General features: G+C 47.7%; 5 protein-coding genes across 5 annotated transcripts; 4 read left to right on the top strand and 1 right to left on the bottom strand.

The window, feature by feature from the left end:
• Positions 1–126: 126 nt before the first annotated feature.
• Positions 127–1,916, top strand: BDCG_16048 (uridine kinase; the record flags this gene model as incomplete). The annotated part of the gene is made up of 8 exons (XM_045425322.1): positions 127–273; positions 343–470; positions 543–687; positions 739–781; positions 863–976; positions 1,029–1,070; positions 1,126–1,357; positions 1,433–1,916. 8 exons carry the CDS (start codon positions 127–129, stop codon positions 1,914–1,916), a joined length of 1,335 nt encoding a protein of 444 aa, XP_045278995.1.
• Positions 1,917–2,456: 540 nt separating this feature from the next.
• On the top strand, positions 2,457–4,839 carry BDCG_00050 (pre-rRNA processing protein Esf1; the record flags this gene model as incomplete). The annotated part of the gene is made up of 2 exons (XM_045415557.1): positions 2,457–2,538; positions 2,651–4,839. 2 exons carry the CDS (start codon positions 2,457–2,459, stop codon positions 4,837–4,839), a joined length of 2,271 nt encoding a protein of 756 aa, XP_045271485.1.
• Positions 4,840–5,137: 298 nt separating this feature from the next.
• BDCG_00049 (ribosome biogenesis protein Urb1) lies at positions 5,138–9,137 on the top strand. The gene is made up of 5 exons (XM_045415556.1): positions 5,138–5,366; positions 5,464–7,248; positions 7,318–8,126; positions 8,187–8,513; positions 8,581–9,137. Exons 1-5 carry the CDS (start codon positions 5,210–5,212, stop codon positions 8,893–8,895), a joined length of 3,393 nt encoding a protein of 1,130 aa, XP_045271484.1. The 5' UTR covers positions 5,138–5,209; the 3' UTR covers positions 8,896–9,137.
• A 3-nt stretch (positions 9,138–9,140) lies between these two features.
• Positions 9,141–13,311, top strand: BDCG_00048 (uncharacterized protein). The gene is made up of 3 exons (XM_045415555.1): positions 9,141–9,841; positions 9,903–10,030; positions 10,106–13,311. Exons 1-3 carry the CDS (start codon positions 9,744–9,746, stop codon positions 12,283–12,285), a joined length of 2,406 nt encoding a protein of 801 aa, XP_045271483.1. The 5' UTR covers positions 9,141–9,743; the 3' UTR covers positions 12,286–13,311.
• BDCG_00047 (adenosinetriphosphatase) lies at positions 13,039–17,218 on the bottom strand. Its single transcript, XM_045415554.1, has 2 exons — positions 13,645–17,218; positions 13,039–13,533 (listed from the first exon to the last, which is right to left on the bottom strand). The coding sequence occupies exons 1-2, from the start codon at positions 17,143–17,145 to the stop codon at positions 13,357–13,359; spliced, it is 3,678 nt and encodes a 1,225-aa protein (XP_045271482.1). The 5' UTR covers positions 17,146–17,218; the 3' UTR covers positions 13,039–13,356.
• Positions 17,219–17,435: the final 217 nt, after the last annotated feature.

The raw sequence follows: 17,435 nt of genomic DNA, 5'->3' as shown, positions 1-17,435 counted from the left end.
GGAAACTAGAGCGTCTTGTTTATCTCACTTTCCATCTCACGGCGTACTTTTCGACTTTTCGACCCATGACCAGGGTCTCGTGGTAGTTTCACAGTCTCACGCCGTTTAGTCGTTTACATACTCGCCATGGTGGAACCCCGAGCCCGATACTCCCCGCCATGGGCGGATATGACTATTATTGGAATTGCTGGCGGCTCAGGCTCGGGCAAATCTTCGGTTGCAATGGAAATCATCAATTTGTTGAACTTGCCGTGGGTGGTGATTCTCGTCATGGTATTTAGTATTGATGGGATACATGATCTCGGGCGGCTGGAAGGACTAATTTGGGATTACTTATAAAAGGACTCGTTTTATAAAACTCTTACCCCCGAGCAAAATGCAATTGCGCATGAAAATGAGTATGATTTCGATTCGCCGGACGCAATCGATTTTGACGTCCTCGTGGATACGCTCCATTCCCTCAAGAAGGGGTAAGATCTGGCAACAGATTCTAGTGAGGCTTATGCCTGTAGATCTTTGCTAATTAGTTCATTGCGGTGTAGTCAGAAGGTAGAAATACCTATCTATTCCTTCGAGAAACATCAGCGGGAAGAGAAGACGATCTCTCTATACTCCCCGCATGTTGTCATCCTCGAAGGAATACTGGCTTTTACGGACCCAAGAGTAGCAGACATGATGGATGTCAAGGCATGTAGCAAGACCTCGTAAAACTGTGCCCTCTCTAGCTAACAGCATTAGATTTTCGTGGAAGCTGATATGGACGTTTGCCTCGGGAGAAGAAGTAAGAACCCCTGCAATAGCTTGCACGTATGTTTCTTTGATTCGGGAAGATTATTCGACTAATAGAAACACCTACTACAAGTTCTGCGAGACGTCCGAGATAGAGGACGGACGATAGACGGCGTCATCAAGCAATGGTTCAAATTTGTAAAGCCATCGTACACAAGATTTGTGGAACCTCAACGCCACATATCCGGTATTTATCCCCCTTAACAAGGCAAAACGTTCGCTGTTGACTGGTTGTAAAGACATAATAATTCCCCGAGGCATCGAAAACAGAACTGCCATAGGTATGCGCCATGACTGTTCAGCTGTTCATCCGAGCACCCGAATTGACGAAATCAGATATGGTGGTTAAGCACATCCAGCGAATCCTTCGAGAGAAATCTGAAGCCCATTATCTTGAGCTACAAAGGCTGGGCCAGCAAGTTGAAGAGAAACCCCTATCCGCGAATGTTATCGTCATGGAGCAGACCCCCCAGTTGGTGGGTATAAACACCATTTTACAAAATCCTCATACAGAGCAGGTTGATTTTGTGTTCTACTTTGACCGGCTGGCATGCCTCATGATAGAACGGTACGTCTTGTTTTTCCATGCCTTTCCCTATTTTATGCATTAAGAAGCAGCCGTAAGAGCTAAGAGATAAGATAGCGCGCTGGATACCATCCCATTCGTCCCCGCCACGGTGACCACACCTGAGCAATATATCTATCATGGCCTGCGACCTGCAGGTACAGTATCCGCCGTTGCTATCCTTCGCGGTGGTTCTTGTCTGGAAACGGGCCTGAAACGAACGATTCCAGACTGTATTACTGGCCGGGTTCTCATTCAAACAAATTACCGGACAGGGGAGCCTGAACTGCATTTTCTGAAACTACCCCGGAATATCAATGACCACGCCTCTGTCATACTGCTTGATCCACAAATGTCAAGTGGTGGAGCTGCATTGATGGCGGTGCGAGTCCTCGTCGACCATGGGGTAGATGAAGGGCGTATCGTGTTTGTAACCTTCGCCGCAGGGAAACGCGGTTTGCAGAGATTAACCGCCGTCTATCCCGACGTCAAAGTTGTGGTGGGTCGGATAGAAGACGAAGGGGAATCGAGATGGATTGAGAAGCGTTATTTCGGGTGTTAGGTGATTGAGATACCCATTTCGCTTACTTTTGTTCCGATTTGTAGCGAATCGTGCATGTATCATACATATCCTTGTCCCTTCTTTTCCGTCTGAACTATTTATTCTACCTTCCCTTGGATCATTATTGGAAATGATTGCTAGAGTCAGGTGGTGTTTGAGATGTCATGTCCATAAATAGTTATATCCCTTAGCTTTCTATAACGGTAGTGATCTCTTGTATGAAGTACATACATAATTTCATTCCCGAATGCGAGACGGATCTCGCTGGTGCGGAGATAGGAGATTAAAAAAAGCCAATGCACGGACCACCTCCACCAGCATCAAACAAATCAAAAAAGAATTTGTTCAAGCTTGAGGACCCGCGACGAACACAAAATTTTGAGACCATTTAATAGCTATTAGGAAGCAGCTACAAGGGTATATATAACCCATGTGTCTTCCACATTAACATTTCCCATCAACGCTGAACGACTTTCTTTTAAAAAAAGAGCGAGCGCCCGTTCTATAACGAATATCCTTGCTGGTTGAAGCCATCTCGCCATGGCCGACTCGGGGAAGAATGAGAAACCCAAGCGGGCAAAATCACGATCAGCGGGAAACCATGGAACTGGACCAGTTATAAGTATGTTACTATAGTACCTACCTCCTTTTTACTGCTACTGGTAGAACGAGGGGTGCAGAAAATCCTGTTCTATGTACCCTTCATACTAACACATTCTTCGACCTTACTACAGCGGATCCACGATTCGCCAACATCCAATCCGATCCCCGATACAGGCTGCCCAGCAAGAGACATACTCATGTCAAATTGGATAAGCGATTCGCGCACATGCTGCGCGATGAAGACTTTTCGAAAAATGCCGCTGTCGACCGGTACGGTAGGAAGTTACGGAGGGATGATACGAAAAAGCAGCTGGAGAGATTCTACAGACTTGATGAGGACGGGGAGGATGAAGGCAAAGAAGAGCAGGAAGAAGACGCGGAAAAAGAAGAAGAAAATGAAAACGATGATAATATGAGTGTGGACGATGATGCGGTGGTAGAAAAGGAACTGCGCAAGGCAGACAAACGGGGCTACGATCCCGCAAGAGATGGAGGATTCTCCGAGTCCTCTTCGGATGAGAGCTCGAGTGAGGAAGAGGATGAGTATGTTGAGGAGGACGTGGAGGAAATACAGTTTCCCAATCAACAGCAAAGCGATGTACCACTTGGTGATGTCAGTCGGCGGATTGCGGTCGTTAATCTGGATTGGGATAATATTCGCGCGCAAGATTTAATGGCCGTCTTTTCGAGCTTTTTACCACCTGGAGGGAGTATCCACAAGGTTTCGATATATCCTAGTGAATTTGGGCGGGAGAGGATGGAGAGGGAGGAAATGGAGGGGCCACCGAAGGAAATTTTTGCTTCAAAGAAGAAGAAGGATGAAGAAAGCGATCTAGAGGATAGTGATCTTGAGAGTGAAGAGGAGGATGAGGAAGAGGAGGAAGAGAAAATCAAACAATCTATCATTAAGGAAGATCAGGGGGACGAGTTTGATTCCGCACATCTACGCAAGTACCAGCTTGAAAGGCTCCGGTACTTCTACGCCATTTTGATCTGCTCGTCTGAAGCAGTTGCCAAACACATCTATGACGCTGTAGACGGGACTGAGTATATGAGCAGCGCAAACTTTTTCGATCTGAGATTCGTCCCTGACGAAACAGATTTCTCAAATGATACCCCAAGAGACGAATGCGACAGGATTCCCGACGGATACAAGCCTAGCGACTTTGTTACTGATGCCTTGCAGCATAGTAAAGTCAAGCTTACGTGGGACGCGGATGATACGAGTCGGAAGGAAGCACAAGCAAGAGCGTTCAAAGGTGGTAGGAAAGAGATTGACGAGAATGACCTCAAAGCATACTTGGGCAGCGATAGCTCTGATGACGGGGGTGATGAGAATGGCGGAGTGGAAGTTGTCGATGCTACAGCGGGAGACGGCGCCATTGTGACCACCGCCCCCGTTAAACTAAGCAAAAAGGAGGCTGCGCGAGAGAAGATGCGAGCTTTGCTTGGCTTCAATAAGGATAAGTCTACAACTGAATCTAGGAGTAAAGGGCCGGTCGGCGATATGGAAATAACGTTCTCGGCGGGCCTTTCTACAGGAGCATCTGGTGGGAACGTATTTGAGAACGAACCAGAAAAGGAAGAGACGACAGCAGAAAAATATATACGGAAAGAGAGGGAACGGAAAGCGAGACGAAAAGCTAGAATGAAGGCCGCTAGAAATGGTGAACCACTGCTCGTGGATGGCGAAGCCGAAGACAAGGCTCCTGAAGACTCGAAGGGTGAAAAGGAAGACTTGGGCTTCGATGATCCGTTCTTCACTGCTCCTGAGCAGGACGCAGCAGCTGCAACGGCGAGACGCAGAGAGGAAAGACGAAAGAAACGCGAAGAGCGGGAAGCAGATGAAGCCGCCACCGCTGCGAAGCGCGCTGAACTGGAGCTACTCATGGTCGACGACAAGACTTCGCATGTTAAACATTTTGATATGAAAGATATTGAGAAAGCAGAGAAACGAGCACGGAAAGCAGGAAAGAAGAAGGGAAAGAAGAGTGACACTGTTGAACCACCCCCGGATAATTTCAAGGTGGACGTCAAGGATGAGCGATTCCAACGGCTTTGGGAGAATCATGAGTTTGCCATTGATCCTTCGAATCCGCGGTTCAAGGCAACTGAGGGCATGAAGGCGTTATTGGAGGAGGGGCGGAAAAGGCGACGGAATAAGGATGATGATATTGTTGCGGATCGGGGACTGCCTGAGCCCGGGAAGAAGAGAAGGAAAGGCACTGATTCTAGGAATGTTGAGAGTGTAGCTGACGCCGATGATTTGAACAAACTGGTGGAGAGGGTGAAGGGGAAGACTAGAGGGATTAAGTCATAGATACATAGTGGTTTGAGTGAAATTGACATTCTAACAAGCCCCCTCCTGGAGAAGGAAGGGCAATCCGCAAGCTACAGATACCTCATTGTAAGATATTTTCTCGGAGGATTGCAATCCGAGGATGAGATATGAATCAACGTAAAATAGTCAAATAATCCTCTTCCGATTCCTACACATTTTAAATTCTTAGTCTATCATTGACTTCAAGCGTAGAGTGGTGGTTAACAGGACGGGACGAACTTCTTGAAGGAAGCTTGCCCAGCGACCAATCACAACGCGCGATGAAATTTAGTTAATATGAAAAGCAAAATCCCGCCAGCACATTTGTTCCTCTTGACCAGAACAGCTACAATTTCAGCAACGCTCAACCATGGCACATTTCCATGAAGACGCCTCGCGCACGAAGAGGAGGAAAATTGATGCTGGCTCTACTGGTACACAGATGCCAGCTGTGACAATCACCTCTCACACACAACTGCGCAACCTTCTTGCCTTCCAGCAGAGTGCTTCACAGGAAGTGAAACAGGGTATGTAGAATGCATGCAATGGCTACTTTATCCTTTTCTTTCCAAATATTTTTATCATATTTCATGACAACGACCAAATCTCTGATTTTCCAAATAGGTGTTCGGTATTTCAAGGACTTCCTCACTTCAATCAAGGAAGCTGAAAAAGAGAACGAAAAGGCGAAAAAGCTCCGCGTTCTCAAAGCTTATTGCGATTCTCAGCTCGTCAACGCGGGCGATGAAACCCAAGCAAGTTGCTTCCATGATCTACTTCAAACATGGAATTTTGCAGAGACTGAAAATCAAGAGTCCTTACTCTCATTGATTCCGTCTGTGCTGGCGCTTTTCCTGAAGACGATTTCTAGCCAGTTAGAGTTTCGAGATTTCGGGTTGGTCTTGTGCAAATTTTTGTTACAAAAGGAGCAGCTCAAGCTCTTCAATCGCGCATTTACCGCGAGCAAGACCAAGGAACATTTGATTTCTCCCTGCTTACGCCTTCTTACAGAACTTGTGAGCTTTGATGGGGGTGCCGTTGCACGCCTTGTTTATGGAAGGCGAGAAATCACATTTAAGCGACTTGACATCTTCCTCAGTGTCCGCAAATCTACTGCAGAGGCAGAGTCTGAAGGTCAACAAAAGTCAGGACTCCGTCGAAACGCTCAGCGTTACCTACTCGCTAACTTGAATTTCCAAAACGCCACTGCTAAAGAGGACATCATCGGTCAAGGGAAACTTATCCGTGCTTTCTTGGAAGACATCCGCAAAGATTCTCGAGACATTGTTATCGCTGTTATACGCGCTATTGATAAGCATATTGCGAGTGATGCATCTCTTTCGCGGAACGTTAAAAGCCGATTCCTAAACCGTCATAACCTTGAACGACTCGTCACTCTTTATGGGTATGAGAAGGAATCCAACGAGCCTGTGGTAAACGAGGAATCTGTGTCAAACGAGATTCATAAACTGTTGTTGGAAGTTTGCACGAACTCAGAGAAAGGAGTATTACTACCGGAAACGGGATGGTATCCTACTGGAAGCAACCCTGATGTGTTGCCGCCGAACGACGATGGTGCAATTCCCCTCGGGCTCGACTCTCCCGCCCACTTCGATAAATATAAGGAGTCAGTTCCAGTTCGCAACGGAAATCTATCGGCATTAATACAGCTTCTTCGCCCGGATTCAGATACCTTGCAAATGGAACTTCTACTGAAGATCTTCAGAGCTGTACCCGAGCTGGTATTTGACTTCTTCTCGAAGCGAACCATGTTCACGTCTGACCCTAAACCTACCCCGAGCTGGCTAGGAGAGTCCGCTTTTCTTTTCTCTACAATCCAACTTCCAGTGCCTACAAATTGCGGATGGAAGGGCAAAACAGTACTCATCCCTCCGCCAGTGACCGTTGCGATCGAAAGCATACTTCCTCGACCACTAACAAAGAAAATCTTGACAAGATGTCTAAATCAAAATACGGACATAATTACTTTATTCGCGGTTCGGGCTATCACCTTGGCTCTACGCAAGCTACAAAATGTTCTTCGGATTTTTAGTAAGGAGAGAGAAACCGGACAAGAACTCTGGACCCAAGCGGCGGGCAAGCTTGTTGAGGAGTTTTGCCGAAGATCTCCCTCGATGAAAGATGTCATACTACTCTTCAGAAACACTGGAAGGGACAACCTCCAACAGCAAGACGCGGTGCTCGAACTCCTCGCCATGTTTTACCAGGTTATTCCGACCGTTGCTCTGGAGGAAAAATTCGATATTTCGTTGACATTGGTTGAGGTTTTGAAACAACTTAACGGCGGGGAATCTCAGCCTGAGGATAAAGAATTGCTCTTCAGCCAGTTACAGAACTTATTGGTTATTGCCCGGGAGTCTCCTATGATGCGTTGGTGGCAGAAACCAGGTGAGATGGATTGTATTTTTCACGAGGTTAATTTTCTTCGACTAGTAAACTAATTTGGAATATATTTAGAATCCCTCCAATTTTCTGCCTTCGTCTCTGTTTTCCAAGTCCTTGCCAACACGGCCACTGTTCAAGCTCCCATCGACGACATCAAAAGTCTAATTCAAGGCGTATTAATCCAGAACTCGGTTATTTTAAGCCCTGCTTCTTTTAACGCATTGGTGTTAAGCATTGACGCATCTGACAGCACTGCTCTTGCAACTCAACTAGAATTTCTAGACAACTGCATCACCAGATTGGTCAAGAAGCCCGTCCTCTATTTAGATTTCGCTGAGTCCTTGGTTGGTGGCAGCCAAGAGAACTTGAGTCTTCTTGTTTGTGTTGTCAACGAACAGTGGCCATTCGTTGTCAAAAGCGGGCAGAGTGACAAGCAAGCGATAATCTCGAATTGGATATCTCGATTCCTTGGGTTGTTAGCAATGGCCGGAGAGGCCAAGAGGGCTTTAAAAACTGTGCGTGATTCGGTTATTAGTACCATAGAAAACAAGAAGGCGCGGTCAGCTTTGAAAGTCGCATTTAAAAATGCCAAGGAAGCAGTCGATCAGAATTGGAGTGGCCATACTCTAGTTGCTGCGGATGCTTCTTCCAAATCCGAAACCCAGGATCAGGGGCCCCGTGTCAATCTGATAGAGATGTTTGGGGCACTGCCTGTTGAAAGTGAATCGCATCCAGTCCTGCATCGATGGGAAAGAGAGGAAATCGAGCTTGCGCTGGAGAAAGGCCATATTGGCGAATTGATGCTTTGTCTGTGTTCAGAGTATGGAGAAATCCGGAGACAGGCCAGTGCAGCAATATCTCGCTTTATGGTTAAGATCCGAGTAAGTATTAATCTCATCACGTACAAGATACCACTTTTCCAGATTTAACAGGTCTTTTAGGAATCAACATACGAGGAGAGCCAACCCATTTATATTGTTGCTGGTGAAGTTTTAGAAACTGCTAAGGAGGTTGGGCTAGAGACACCACTCCCGTACATTGCTGGAGAGCTTGCCGCGCGGATAGTGATGGTACTCACTGATCCCCTTCACAAGATATACGGCAAGGTGAACAAATTCTTGAACAAGAGCCCGCGATGGGAGGTTGGCAAGATTCCATCCTACTGGATAGATAAAATTTTGTTGCACGAGTCCGAGTACGATGACAGCTATCATGAGGAAGTGGGATGGCTGCTTGGTTTGCTCATTAATGGCCTGCGAACGAAGAAGGTATGATAGTCATCTGTTCGTATTTGAACAGCTTCTTCGAACGTAATGCTGACCCGCTAAATTTCAGGACATGGACATCTACCGACGTGCTAATGTCTTCGAACGGGTGCTTTCGCTATATAACTCCCCGAGCTTGCCGGACTCATTGCGAAAGTCTGTGTTGCATCTCATGTTCAGGGCATGCGAAGTGGGTGGGAGTACTACTCTTTTAACGCGAAATGGGGCGCTCAGCTGGATCCAAGGCCAAGTATCAGTACACGATAGCCAGAGTGATATCCTCCGGGCAATTGCCAGTGAGCTGCACAACAAGTCTGATCATGAATGGATTGATAAGTGGAGTGGATCGTCTTTGCCACATGTGGTAGCTCATATTTTAGGGTGAGGAGATGTCTACGGAATCCGGTAGAATAGTGTGGTTCACTGGCGGATGACTGAATTTGCAGCTTTTTAGTAGGACGAAGAAGCCATCCTAATGGGGACAATCTTTGTTTATTTACGTGTATATCGGTGTAGATTTCGGAAATTCTTGCAGATAGGTGAGGGAAGCAAGCACCTTGCTCATAAATTTCCGCGTGTTATAGATAATCATTTAGCACACACATCATCATATATTCATTTCCCATACTTCATACTTGCACTCCTATAAATACCGTGATATTGCTGTACTCGAGATTATATAGATCTTCAATGTTGCGCTGAGCCTCATCCCTCTCGCTCAAATTTTGCCCGAAGAAAAAGCTGTCTGGCTGGATTGGTGATAGACTTGCCTCTTTGGGCCAAACCAAAAAAAATCTCAACATCAACCTTCAACTTGCCTCCACGCAGTTCTGGCCACAACCAACGCACAAATCACCCCTCTACACACTTTTTAAACAAACACAGCAGTTCGGAGACCTCATTTCTCAGATACCCACAGCTTTTATTACCCAAATCAACATCCTATTGACGCACCTTCACCCCCGACTCGACCAGCATTGGACTTCCTGGACATCCTAAACACACCAATTGTACTCCGTACTCCGACCTCACCTCTCAGCTCCAGGCCAGATCCTTGAAATACTTCGCTACAAACAACACCGGACTACTTTTTATACCTATTACCTCACATTGGAAACAATATAATTTCCCCATTCTACGTTTCTGTTTGGCTTCAGCCACCTTCATCCCCTCATATCCCCCTCCTCGGGGTCATGAGAGCCTCTCCCTCCCGAGCCCTCGACACTTTCTCCCATGGCCCGACGGTACCAGCCTTCGGAGCTGTTACAGCTACGCGATTCTCCCCTAGTTGTCAAACCAGATAACTTACCTCCTATAGAAGAATGGATGGGGTAAGTCTGTGCGCTTTGTTTATTTAGTTGGCAACCGGTTGTTAACGGTGTTTTGTTGTAGACCACCTCCAGACCCGCCCCTACAAAAGAAAAATCTTAATAGCCGAGAGCCAGGCCCTCAACAAGATCTTGCGAACAGGAGGTCAAGTGTTTTCGAGAGCCGCCATATCTCGCGTGGCTCGACTTCAGGTAAGCATTGGGTAGCTTTTTAAATTACAGCCATATCAATTATCATTGTTGACTTAAACTTTCCCTCCGTTTTAGAAGATATTGTTTTGGGACCGCCCAGGACTTCATTTGCATCTGCATCCCGTGGATTCGGAAAATCGATCGATGCTACTGATCGATCCTCTGCAAAACTTAATGAGACTGACGACCAGAAACAAGATCGGTACAATTTTCGTGACAAATTCTTCAAGGATAGAGACGTTGGAGATCGAGATAACGACCGGAGGGATACGAAACCAACCTTAGCCAATGGCCGCCGCGCTGTCCGAGACGATAGGGAAGACTGGTCTGGGGGGAGAACCCGCCGGACATTTGGTCCAGAAGAATCTGATAGAAGACCTAGGCGGAATGGAGATTCAGACCGGTGGGAGATGCGCGATCATCGTGACCACCAGGAAGGTAGCAATGAACGGACTCCTCGAGACAAGGAACATGGCCGATATCCACCCCGAAGAGACGGCCAGGGTAGAGTCAAGCATGATAATTGGTTCCGGGATGGCGAAACACCGGATGCCGTGGATGGCGAGGAGGAGAAGACGCCGGTCAGACATCGTGAATGGCGCCGTGGTGGCCATGGCGGGGATAGGGACTGGAATCGACCCACGAAGCATGAGCAGGAACCAGAATGGTTGGATTCGACGGATCGAGAAGGGTCCAAAGAGACGCATACTCAAGCAGATTTCCAGCGCTGGAAGGAGCGCATGAAAGCAGGCTCTGCTCAAGCGGCGTCCCAAGAGGAGAAGAAGGAACTTTTTCCAGAACCAGTGAACACAGAATCCAAACCAAAGGAGCCATCTAAACGGCTTGATGGTGAAATATTTGGAACCTTGGATCCGTCCCTAGTGGATCCCGGCTTGGACAAGTTCTTTGGCCTGTGGAGTGAGAGTAAACAAGTCCGCGACCATACTCCCGAGATTATTCCCGATGGAAATGCCAATATCGAGTCACTTCCAACCAAGGCGACTAAAGCATCGAGATTTGCCGGAATTTTCAACTCGCCCTCCGATCCTGCGAATCGGGAACCGGAGCCTCAAACTATAATCCGTACTGAGCAGGTCCGGCCAGCTTCAACCGACGCAGATCAAGAGGGATTCCAGCGAATATTACAAATGCTTGGAGGAAACAAATCTAGGAAGGCTAGCCTTCAGGTGGACGGGTCAATGCAACAACAGCCATCGCAGGCCCCACCACCACCACAAGTAGATTATGTTAAATCGTCAACAACTATGTCGTCCCCTATACGAGAATCTTCTATTCGACAAGAGTATGCTCCATTGAACTCTCCACGGGACCCTCCTCCGGGACTGGAGGCTCTCTTCGTCCAGAAACCAAAAGAACCACCTGGGCCGAATCATGACACTGAGTTCCTACTTCGACTTATGCAGCAGTCCAAAATTTCCTCTCCAAATCACCAGGCCAACCCTCGAGCCCCCCCTGCTTCGTTTCAAACTGGTGGAGCAATGAATGTGCGAGATATGCATATAAGAGCTCAAGCGTTGGAGAAACAGAAATCTCCCGTTTTCCTTGATGATCCAGCAATTGCTAATATCAGGAGAGCGGAGCCTCAAGACCCACGAGACCAGCTTCGCCGTAGAACCACTAACGGCCCCCCTATGGGCTATTTTGATGATATGGGTTTCCCGCCATCGCAGGGTAACCAGACCCCTAACCAGCCATCTGGAGTTCGTCCACCTGGCCCCGGACAACCCCCACTGGCGCTGCAACGCCCACCTGGATTTGAGCAGATCCAGCCGCCTGGATGGCCTAACCAACAGCCGCAGCCCCCTGGCCCAAACCAATTCATGTTGCCACCTGGACTTACTCAGCAGCCAAACCGAAATATGAATCCAAACTTCCCAGCCGCACCTCCTATGCCCATGCATGCCGCAGGCCCACCTCCGAATGACCGGCAAGCTTATCAACGAAATGCGATGGGGGGTGGTCCGCCACCATTTGTACCTCCCCCTGGCATGATGCCTCCCCCAGGTTATGTGAATATGAATGCCCCACCACCGTCTGCATTCCCACCAATGCCTCACACACCAGATGGGATGATGGGTATGTCTCATGGAAATTCTGGCCAGTATGGTGGCATGCCTCCTCAAGGCCCACCCCAACCATCATCTAGGCAGTCATTTGACATGTTTGGCCCTCCCAGCGGAGACGGAGGCATGGCTGCTAGGAATGGCGCAGGAATGATGGGTCCATACCGCTAAAACTTTCCTCGCTAACGACTGATTGAGAATCAAGAAGCCCTCACCTACCCTCCTTTAAGATTAACTATCATCGAGCCTGCACCGCAGGACTAGGGCTGACATTGAGCGGATTCCAATCTTATCTTTTCACACTGAGGCATAACCAACAATTTGCGTAGTATAATTTATCATCCTACCTGGCCTACCTCATATTCGCGTTCTTTATTGTTTTGTGGTTTTGTGGTGCTTTTCCTTTCCTTTACTTTCCCTCTCCCTTTCTTTCTTTCTTTTCTTTTCTTTCTTTCTTTTTTTTTTTTTGGACTTGGACTTGGACTTTGGGATGGATGGGACTTGTTTATAGTTTACCCACGTACGTTAGTGATTTCTTTGCTTGCGTGTTTGGCAATTCTCCATTTCTTCTCATGTACGGCCTCGGTTTCTTCGTTTTTCCTGATTGTCTCTTTTATTTCGTTCTTCCCATGCTGTTGGCATCCACTATTTTGCTGGTACCTATTTTTCTATTTTTGCTCCTTTTTTCCTTTAGGCTTCATGTTTTTCCATGCCCTCGCTCTCTCCTTCTCTACATTTTATATATCTACATATATATCCACATTATGGTTAGGCCGTGGAATGGGTAGGTCAGGTACGTTGATAAATAATATACTTTCATTCCTCATTGATATTGGACTTTGCCGACATATCTACGTTCCGTTACATTACCTTTCTTTTTGTGTTCTCACATGACGCCGTCTATAACGAAAAGATTAAAGGAAAGAGCAAATAGGATGACGAGGAAGTAGAAGAATGGTCCGCTTTTCTATTAAATACCCCCGTCTAATTAGGGTAACTAAAGTACCTGTTTACCACCCCTTGAAAGCAAATTCATCAAGTGTACAAATCAAACTAAGATAAAGAACAAAACCAACAGCGCCAGCGTTCAGCTAGCTGTTTTCCCAGTTACAACGCCAAAAAAAGGAGTGGGAAAAAAGAAAAGTAGGTGTATATAGTAATTACATACGTCAGGCGTTGCCAAATAATATAACCCATATGAGACGGACATGAGAAGGAATGTAAACAAGACACGGTTCTTTATTAACCCCAAGTTCCACCGCCACCACCTCTTCCTTGGCGTCTTTGCGCGGATAACCGCCAGTCATCGTCGCCTGCGAAACGGTTGTGGAGAGGCTGGATTCGTTCTGCCCTTTTCCGCTTCGAGAGACGGTCGGTTGGCGCAACTTTAAAGAATGTGGGCGCTGCTTCAACGAGCCACTGTTTTTTGGTAAAAAGAGAGTTAGAACGGATATTTAATTTTGCTCTGCTTTTGAATAGGGATAACCGGGAAAGTAGTCTAGGGGAAAGTAAAGGGAAGGAGGTACATACCTTTGGTTCTATACTTGTAGTACAATGCATATATTCCTTCGTCGTAAGAACCAAAGTGTGGAATATGACATGCTCAGCGGCCTTACCAAATAGCGCGGAACTGGGATGCATGTAGACAGGTGTGCCCTCGATCAAAGTCTTATAACCCTCCTGTGGGTCCTTACGAGCCGCGTTCCGGAAGAATCCTGAGCAGAGCGCCTGCCGGACCTTTGTCGTGTTTCGCCCGCAGGAGACTATTTTGTGTTTATAGCGCTCCATGATGGTGACCAGTTGCTCGCGCACATCTTGCACGCGCCGCATCTGCCGCGCCTGTATGAAGTTCTCAAAACACCAAGGGCTGCTGAAACGTGAATTCTTCCATCCGTTGTAGACGTTTAAAAGGGTGAGGTGGTCGCCATGGGGGTCGTGGAATTTGGCCTTTTTCTGATCCGCTTGTTGTTGCTTTTCCTTGGGCCGATAGAAAATGCTGTGTACTGAAAGCATGGCGACGATACTGAGCATTTCGTCTGAGCAGCCCATCTCGACGGAGGCGATTAGCACTTTGGCTAATGCCGGCTCCATGGGGAAGTCAGCCATTTTTCTTCCTAACCGAGTTAGAAGGCCTTCATCGTCAAGAGCGGAGAGGGCGTAAAGTTCCTCAAGTGCCGTAAGCATAGTATTCGTTGGGGGAGGGTCCATGAAATCGAAGTGAAGAAGGTCGTTGATGCCCATGGCTTTTAGCATGAGAATCGTATGTGAGAGATTCTGACGTTGAATTTCGGGGACAGTGGTTGGAAGCATTTCCGATTGATACGCTGCTTCAGTGTAGAGACGGAAACATTTACCAGGTCCCGTTCTTCCTGCTCGTCCGGATCGCTGCTTCGCCTGTGCTTGGGAAATGGGTGTTACAACGAGGGAATCCATTCCAAGTTTTGGGTCATAAGCATTTTGCTTTACAAAGCCCGGGTCAACAACATAGTATATTTGGTCTATTGTAATTGATGTTTCCGCAATGTTTGTGGCGATGACAACCTTCCGGCTTCCAGGGGGTGCAGGCTCGAAAATCCTGCTCTGCATCTCACTAGGAAGAGCAGAATAGACGGGTAAAATAATCAGTTCAGGAACGCTAGGCCCAAGCGCTTTCATTCGTTCGTATAAAATTTCGCAGGCCGTATCGATCTCCTCTTGACCAGTCAAGAATAATAGGATATCTCCGGCGGGTTCTGTCAAGTGTATCTGCATCACTGTGACTAAAGCTGCATCTAAATAGTCCGATTCTGGCTCCCTCGAGTACATGATTTCCACAGGGTATGTTCGTCCCGGGATCGAGAAGATGGGACACATGTTAAAATATTCAGAGAACTTATCAGCGTCTAGAGTAGCTGAGGTAACGATAATCTTCAAGTCAGGCCGTCGTATAATGGTCTTTTTGAGGAGGCCGAATAGAACATCAGTACTGATAGTTCGCTCGTGAGCCTCATCCAACATGATAACCGAGTATTTCTTCAAGTCAGGATCAAGAAGAATTTCTCTCTGGAGGATACCATCTGTCATGTATTTGATCTTCGTCTCGGGGCTGGTGCAGTCTTCAAATCGGATGGTGTATCCAACTTCTGCGCCCAAACGACAACCAACTTCTTCTGAAACACGCTTCGCGACGGAGACCGCGGCTACACGTCGGGGCTGAGTGCAACCAATAATGCCGTTGTTTGCAAATCCACCCTCAGCGAGATACTGGGTTAGCTGCGTAGTTTTACCAGAGCCGGTATCGCCAACAACAATTAGAAGTTGGTTTTCCTTCACGGCTTCCAGTAACTGTTTGCGGAATTTGAAAACAGGAAGACTTTCGCGCTGCTGTTTCATCGTCATGTTTGTCCTCCTCCCGAAAGATTGGTCTTTGCTCTGCGTCACCCGTTTCCACTCCGGCATTGTATCCGTTGTCTTCGTGACTTGGGCATTCCGCAGATCCGCAGCGAACTTCCTCTCGTCTGGTGCAACCATAGGGTCATGCCACTGGGCATTGAGATCCACTCCCGCAGCTTGCTCGGCAGCCTTGTCTTGAGCTTCTTGTTGTCGTAGCTCTCTTCTTTCCTTGGCCAAATTGGTCCCAGCCATAGCAGCACGATTGAGTGAGCCATCCGGAGCCTTAACAACACGAATAGGAGAGAGTTCAAGGGATTGCTTCGTCTGGCCAGCCAAGAACGGAGGTTCCTCATCTCTAACTTCAATATCCACATCCTCCTCTTCCTCAAAATCGCCTTCTCCCGTAAGGGTAGCGTGGTATTCCTCGTCAATATCTGGATAATCTGCCGCGGAAACGGCGCCCGATGCAATGAGTTGCTTTATTTCCCATCTTTCCGGAGAATTCAAGCGTTTTCGATTTCTCACAGGCCTGCCCTCGTCATCTTCAATGATGGGAACAGGGGTGCTGAGATTCCCGTAGCGGTCATCAGAGCCAGTTCCGTTAAGTCGTTCCATATTGGCACCGGAAGCAAGCCGTTTTTGCGGGGCGAGATCACGACCAGTAACTTGATCAACCTCCTTCATAGATAAGCCGATTCGAGCCCCCTGTATAGTATTGACCTTCACCTTTACGGGTTGGCCCTTCGACACAAGGTCAGATGGGTGGTTAACTCGTGCGCCATCTTGCATCGCGGATACGTGAACGAGTCCATCAACTTTCCCCTTCACACCTAGGAGGTTCACAAATGCGCCAAAGTCTTTTATCCCTGTGACCCTCCCGTCGTAGATTTTGAAGAGAATAGGTTGGTCGTCTAGTTCAGGTGTTGGGGGTCGTTTGAAATATTCCTCGTCATCGCGATCCCGCCGCCTCCTGCTTTCACCAAAGCCATTGGCGTACCCATCATCTCTGCCCCTAGTTCTCGTAACAGCTCTGCCAAATTCATCCAGATCATCTCGTTTTCGCCGTGACCGTTCTGCGCTCCGTGATCTGGACCTCGATCGGTACCTGTCCCTCCGCGATTTGCCCCCATCGTACTCATCACCACCTGGGCTCCTGCTTCGCTTCCTGGTATTCGTCGTACTTTTGCGGTCTCTTGCCTTTCCAGCCAAACCTTCCAACATCGCAAAAGTATCATCCATCGCGCCCGCAGTCGCAACGTCCGTCGATGCTGGTCCCCCAGGTGTCGTATCATCGTCTTCCCACTGTGGCACCTTATCAGGGACCGCTAGACCTTTAAAAACACGCGCTTTCCTCTCAAGTTCATCCAACCCCTCGTCTTTGCCATTTTGTTCATTGTCCCTGGAGGATTCTTTTTGTTTACCCTTGAATTTTGGGTGCAGCGTCAGGACTAGACGATCTATACTCTCGATCAAGCTCTGAGGGAAATCGGCTCCGATTTCATCGAGTGCACGCTTGAATTCCGCAAACGAGCTGCATTTTAAATGTTGGTCGATCACGAACTCAGCGAGGGTTTTGTCGTTGACCCCGAGATGGTTTTGGAGCTCCGTGGTTACCTTCGACACGAGGGAAAAGAGCTCCAGGGACTCGAGATCGTCCATGCTGACGCAAGGAGGACTCAGAAAGGTATTTGATTTAAAGAGCCTTTGAGCAGAGGTAGAAAGCGGGTAGAAATCACTGAGTTTCTATTCTCTGTTCCGTTCCGCACGCTTCGATAGGAGATATCTCCGTTGTAACGGAACATTGTTATTGCGAGATCCGACACCGGCAAGTGTTATTGCCACCAAAACCGTGCGCTTAAGATTATCGCCGATAACGATATTGCCGGCCATAGCACTCCCTAACGCTATGGAGTACAGCTCGTCGGTTTAAATCAAAACCTCCTATTGTC

Source organism: Blastomyces dermatitidis (genome assembly GCF_000003525.1).
Source record: "Blastomyces dermatitidis ER-3 genomic scaffold supercont1.1, whole genome shotgun sequence".
Lineage (NCBI taxonomy): Eukaryota > Fungi > Ascomycota > Eurotiomycetes > Onygenales > Ajellomycetaceae > Blastomyces > Blastomyces dermatitidis.
Note: the sequence above shows the minus strand (reverse complement) of the source record. Positions and strands in the feature narration are given on the sequence as shown.

Coding starts and splice junctions, on each gene's coding strand:
- BDCG_00049 (XM_045415556.1), top strand. CDS start 5,210: ATGGCACATTTCCATGAAGACGCCTCGCGCACGAAGAGGAGGAAAATT. Junction 5,367..5,463: donor TTCACAGGAAGTGAAACAGG/GTATGTAGAATG, acceptor TTTTCCAAATAG/GTGTTCGGTATTTCAAGGAC. Junction 7,249..7,317: donor GCGTTGGTGGCAGAAACCAG/GTGAGATGGATT, acceptor GAATATATTTAG/AATCCCTCCAATTTTCTGCC.
- BDCG_00048 (XM_045415555.1), top strand. CDS start 9,744: ATGGCCCGACGGTACCAGCCTTCGGAGCTGTTACAGCTACGCGATTCT. Junction 9,842..9,902: donor CCTATAGAAGAATGGATGGG/GTAAGTCTGTGC, acceptor GTTTTGTTGTAG/ACCACCTCCAGACCCGCCCC. Junction 10,031..10,105: donor CTCGCGTGGCTCGACTTCAG/GTAAGCATTGGG, acceptor CCTCCGTTTTAG/AAGATATTGTTTTGGGACCG.
- BDCG_00047 (XM_045415554.1), bottom strand. CDS start 17,145: ATGGACGATCTCGAGTCCCTGGAGCTCTTTTCCCTCGTGTCGAAGGTA. Junction 13,534..13,644: donor CTACAAGTATAGAACCAAAG/GTATGTACCTCC, acceptor ACCAAAAAACAG/TGGCTCGTTGAAGCAGCGCC.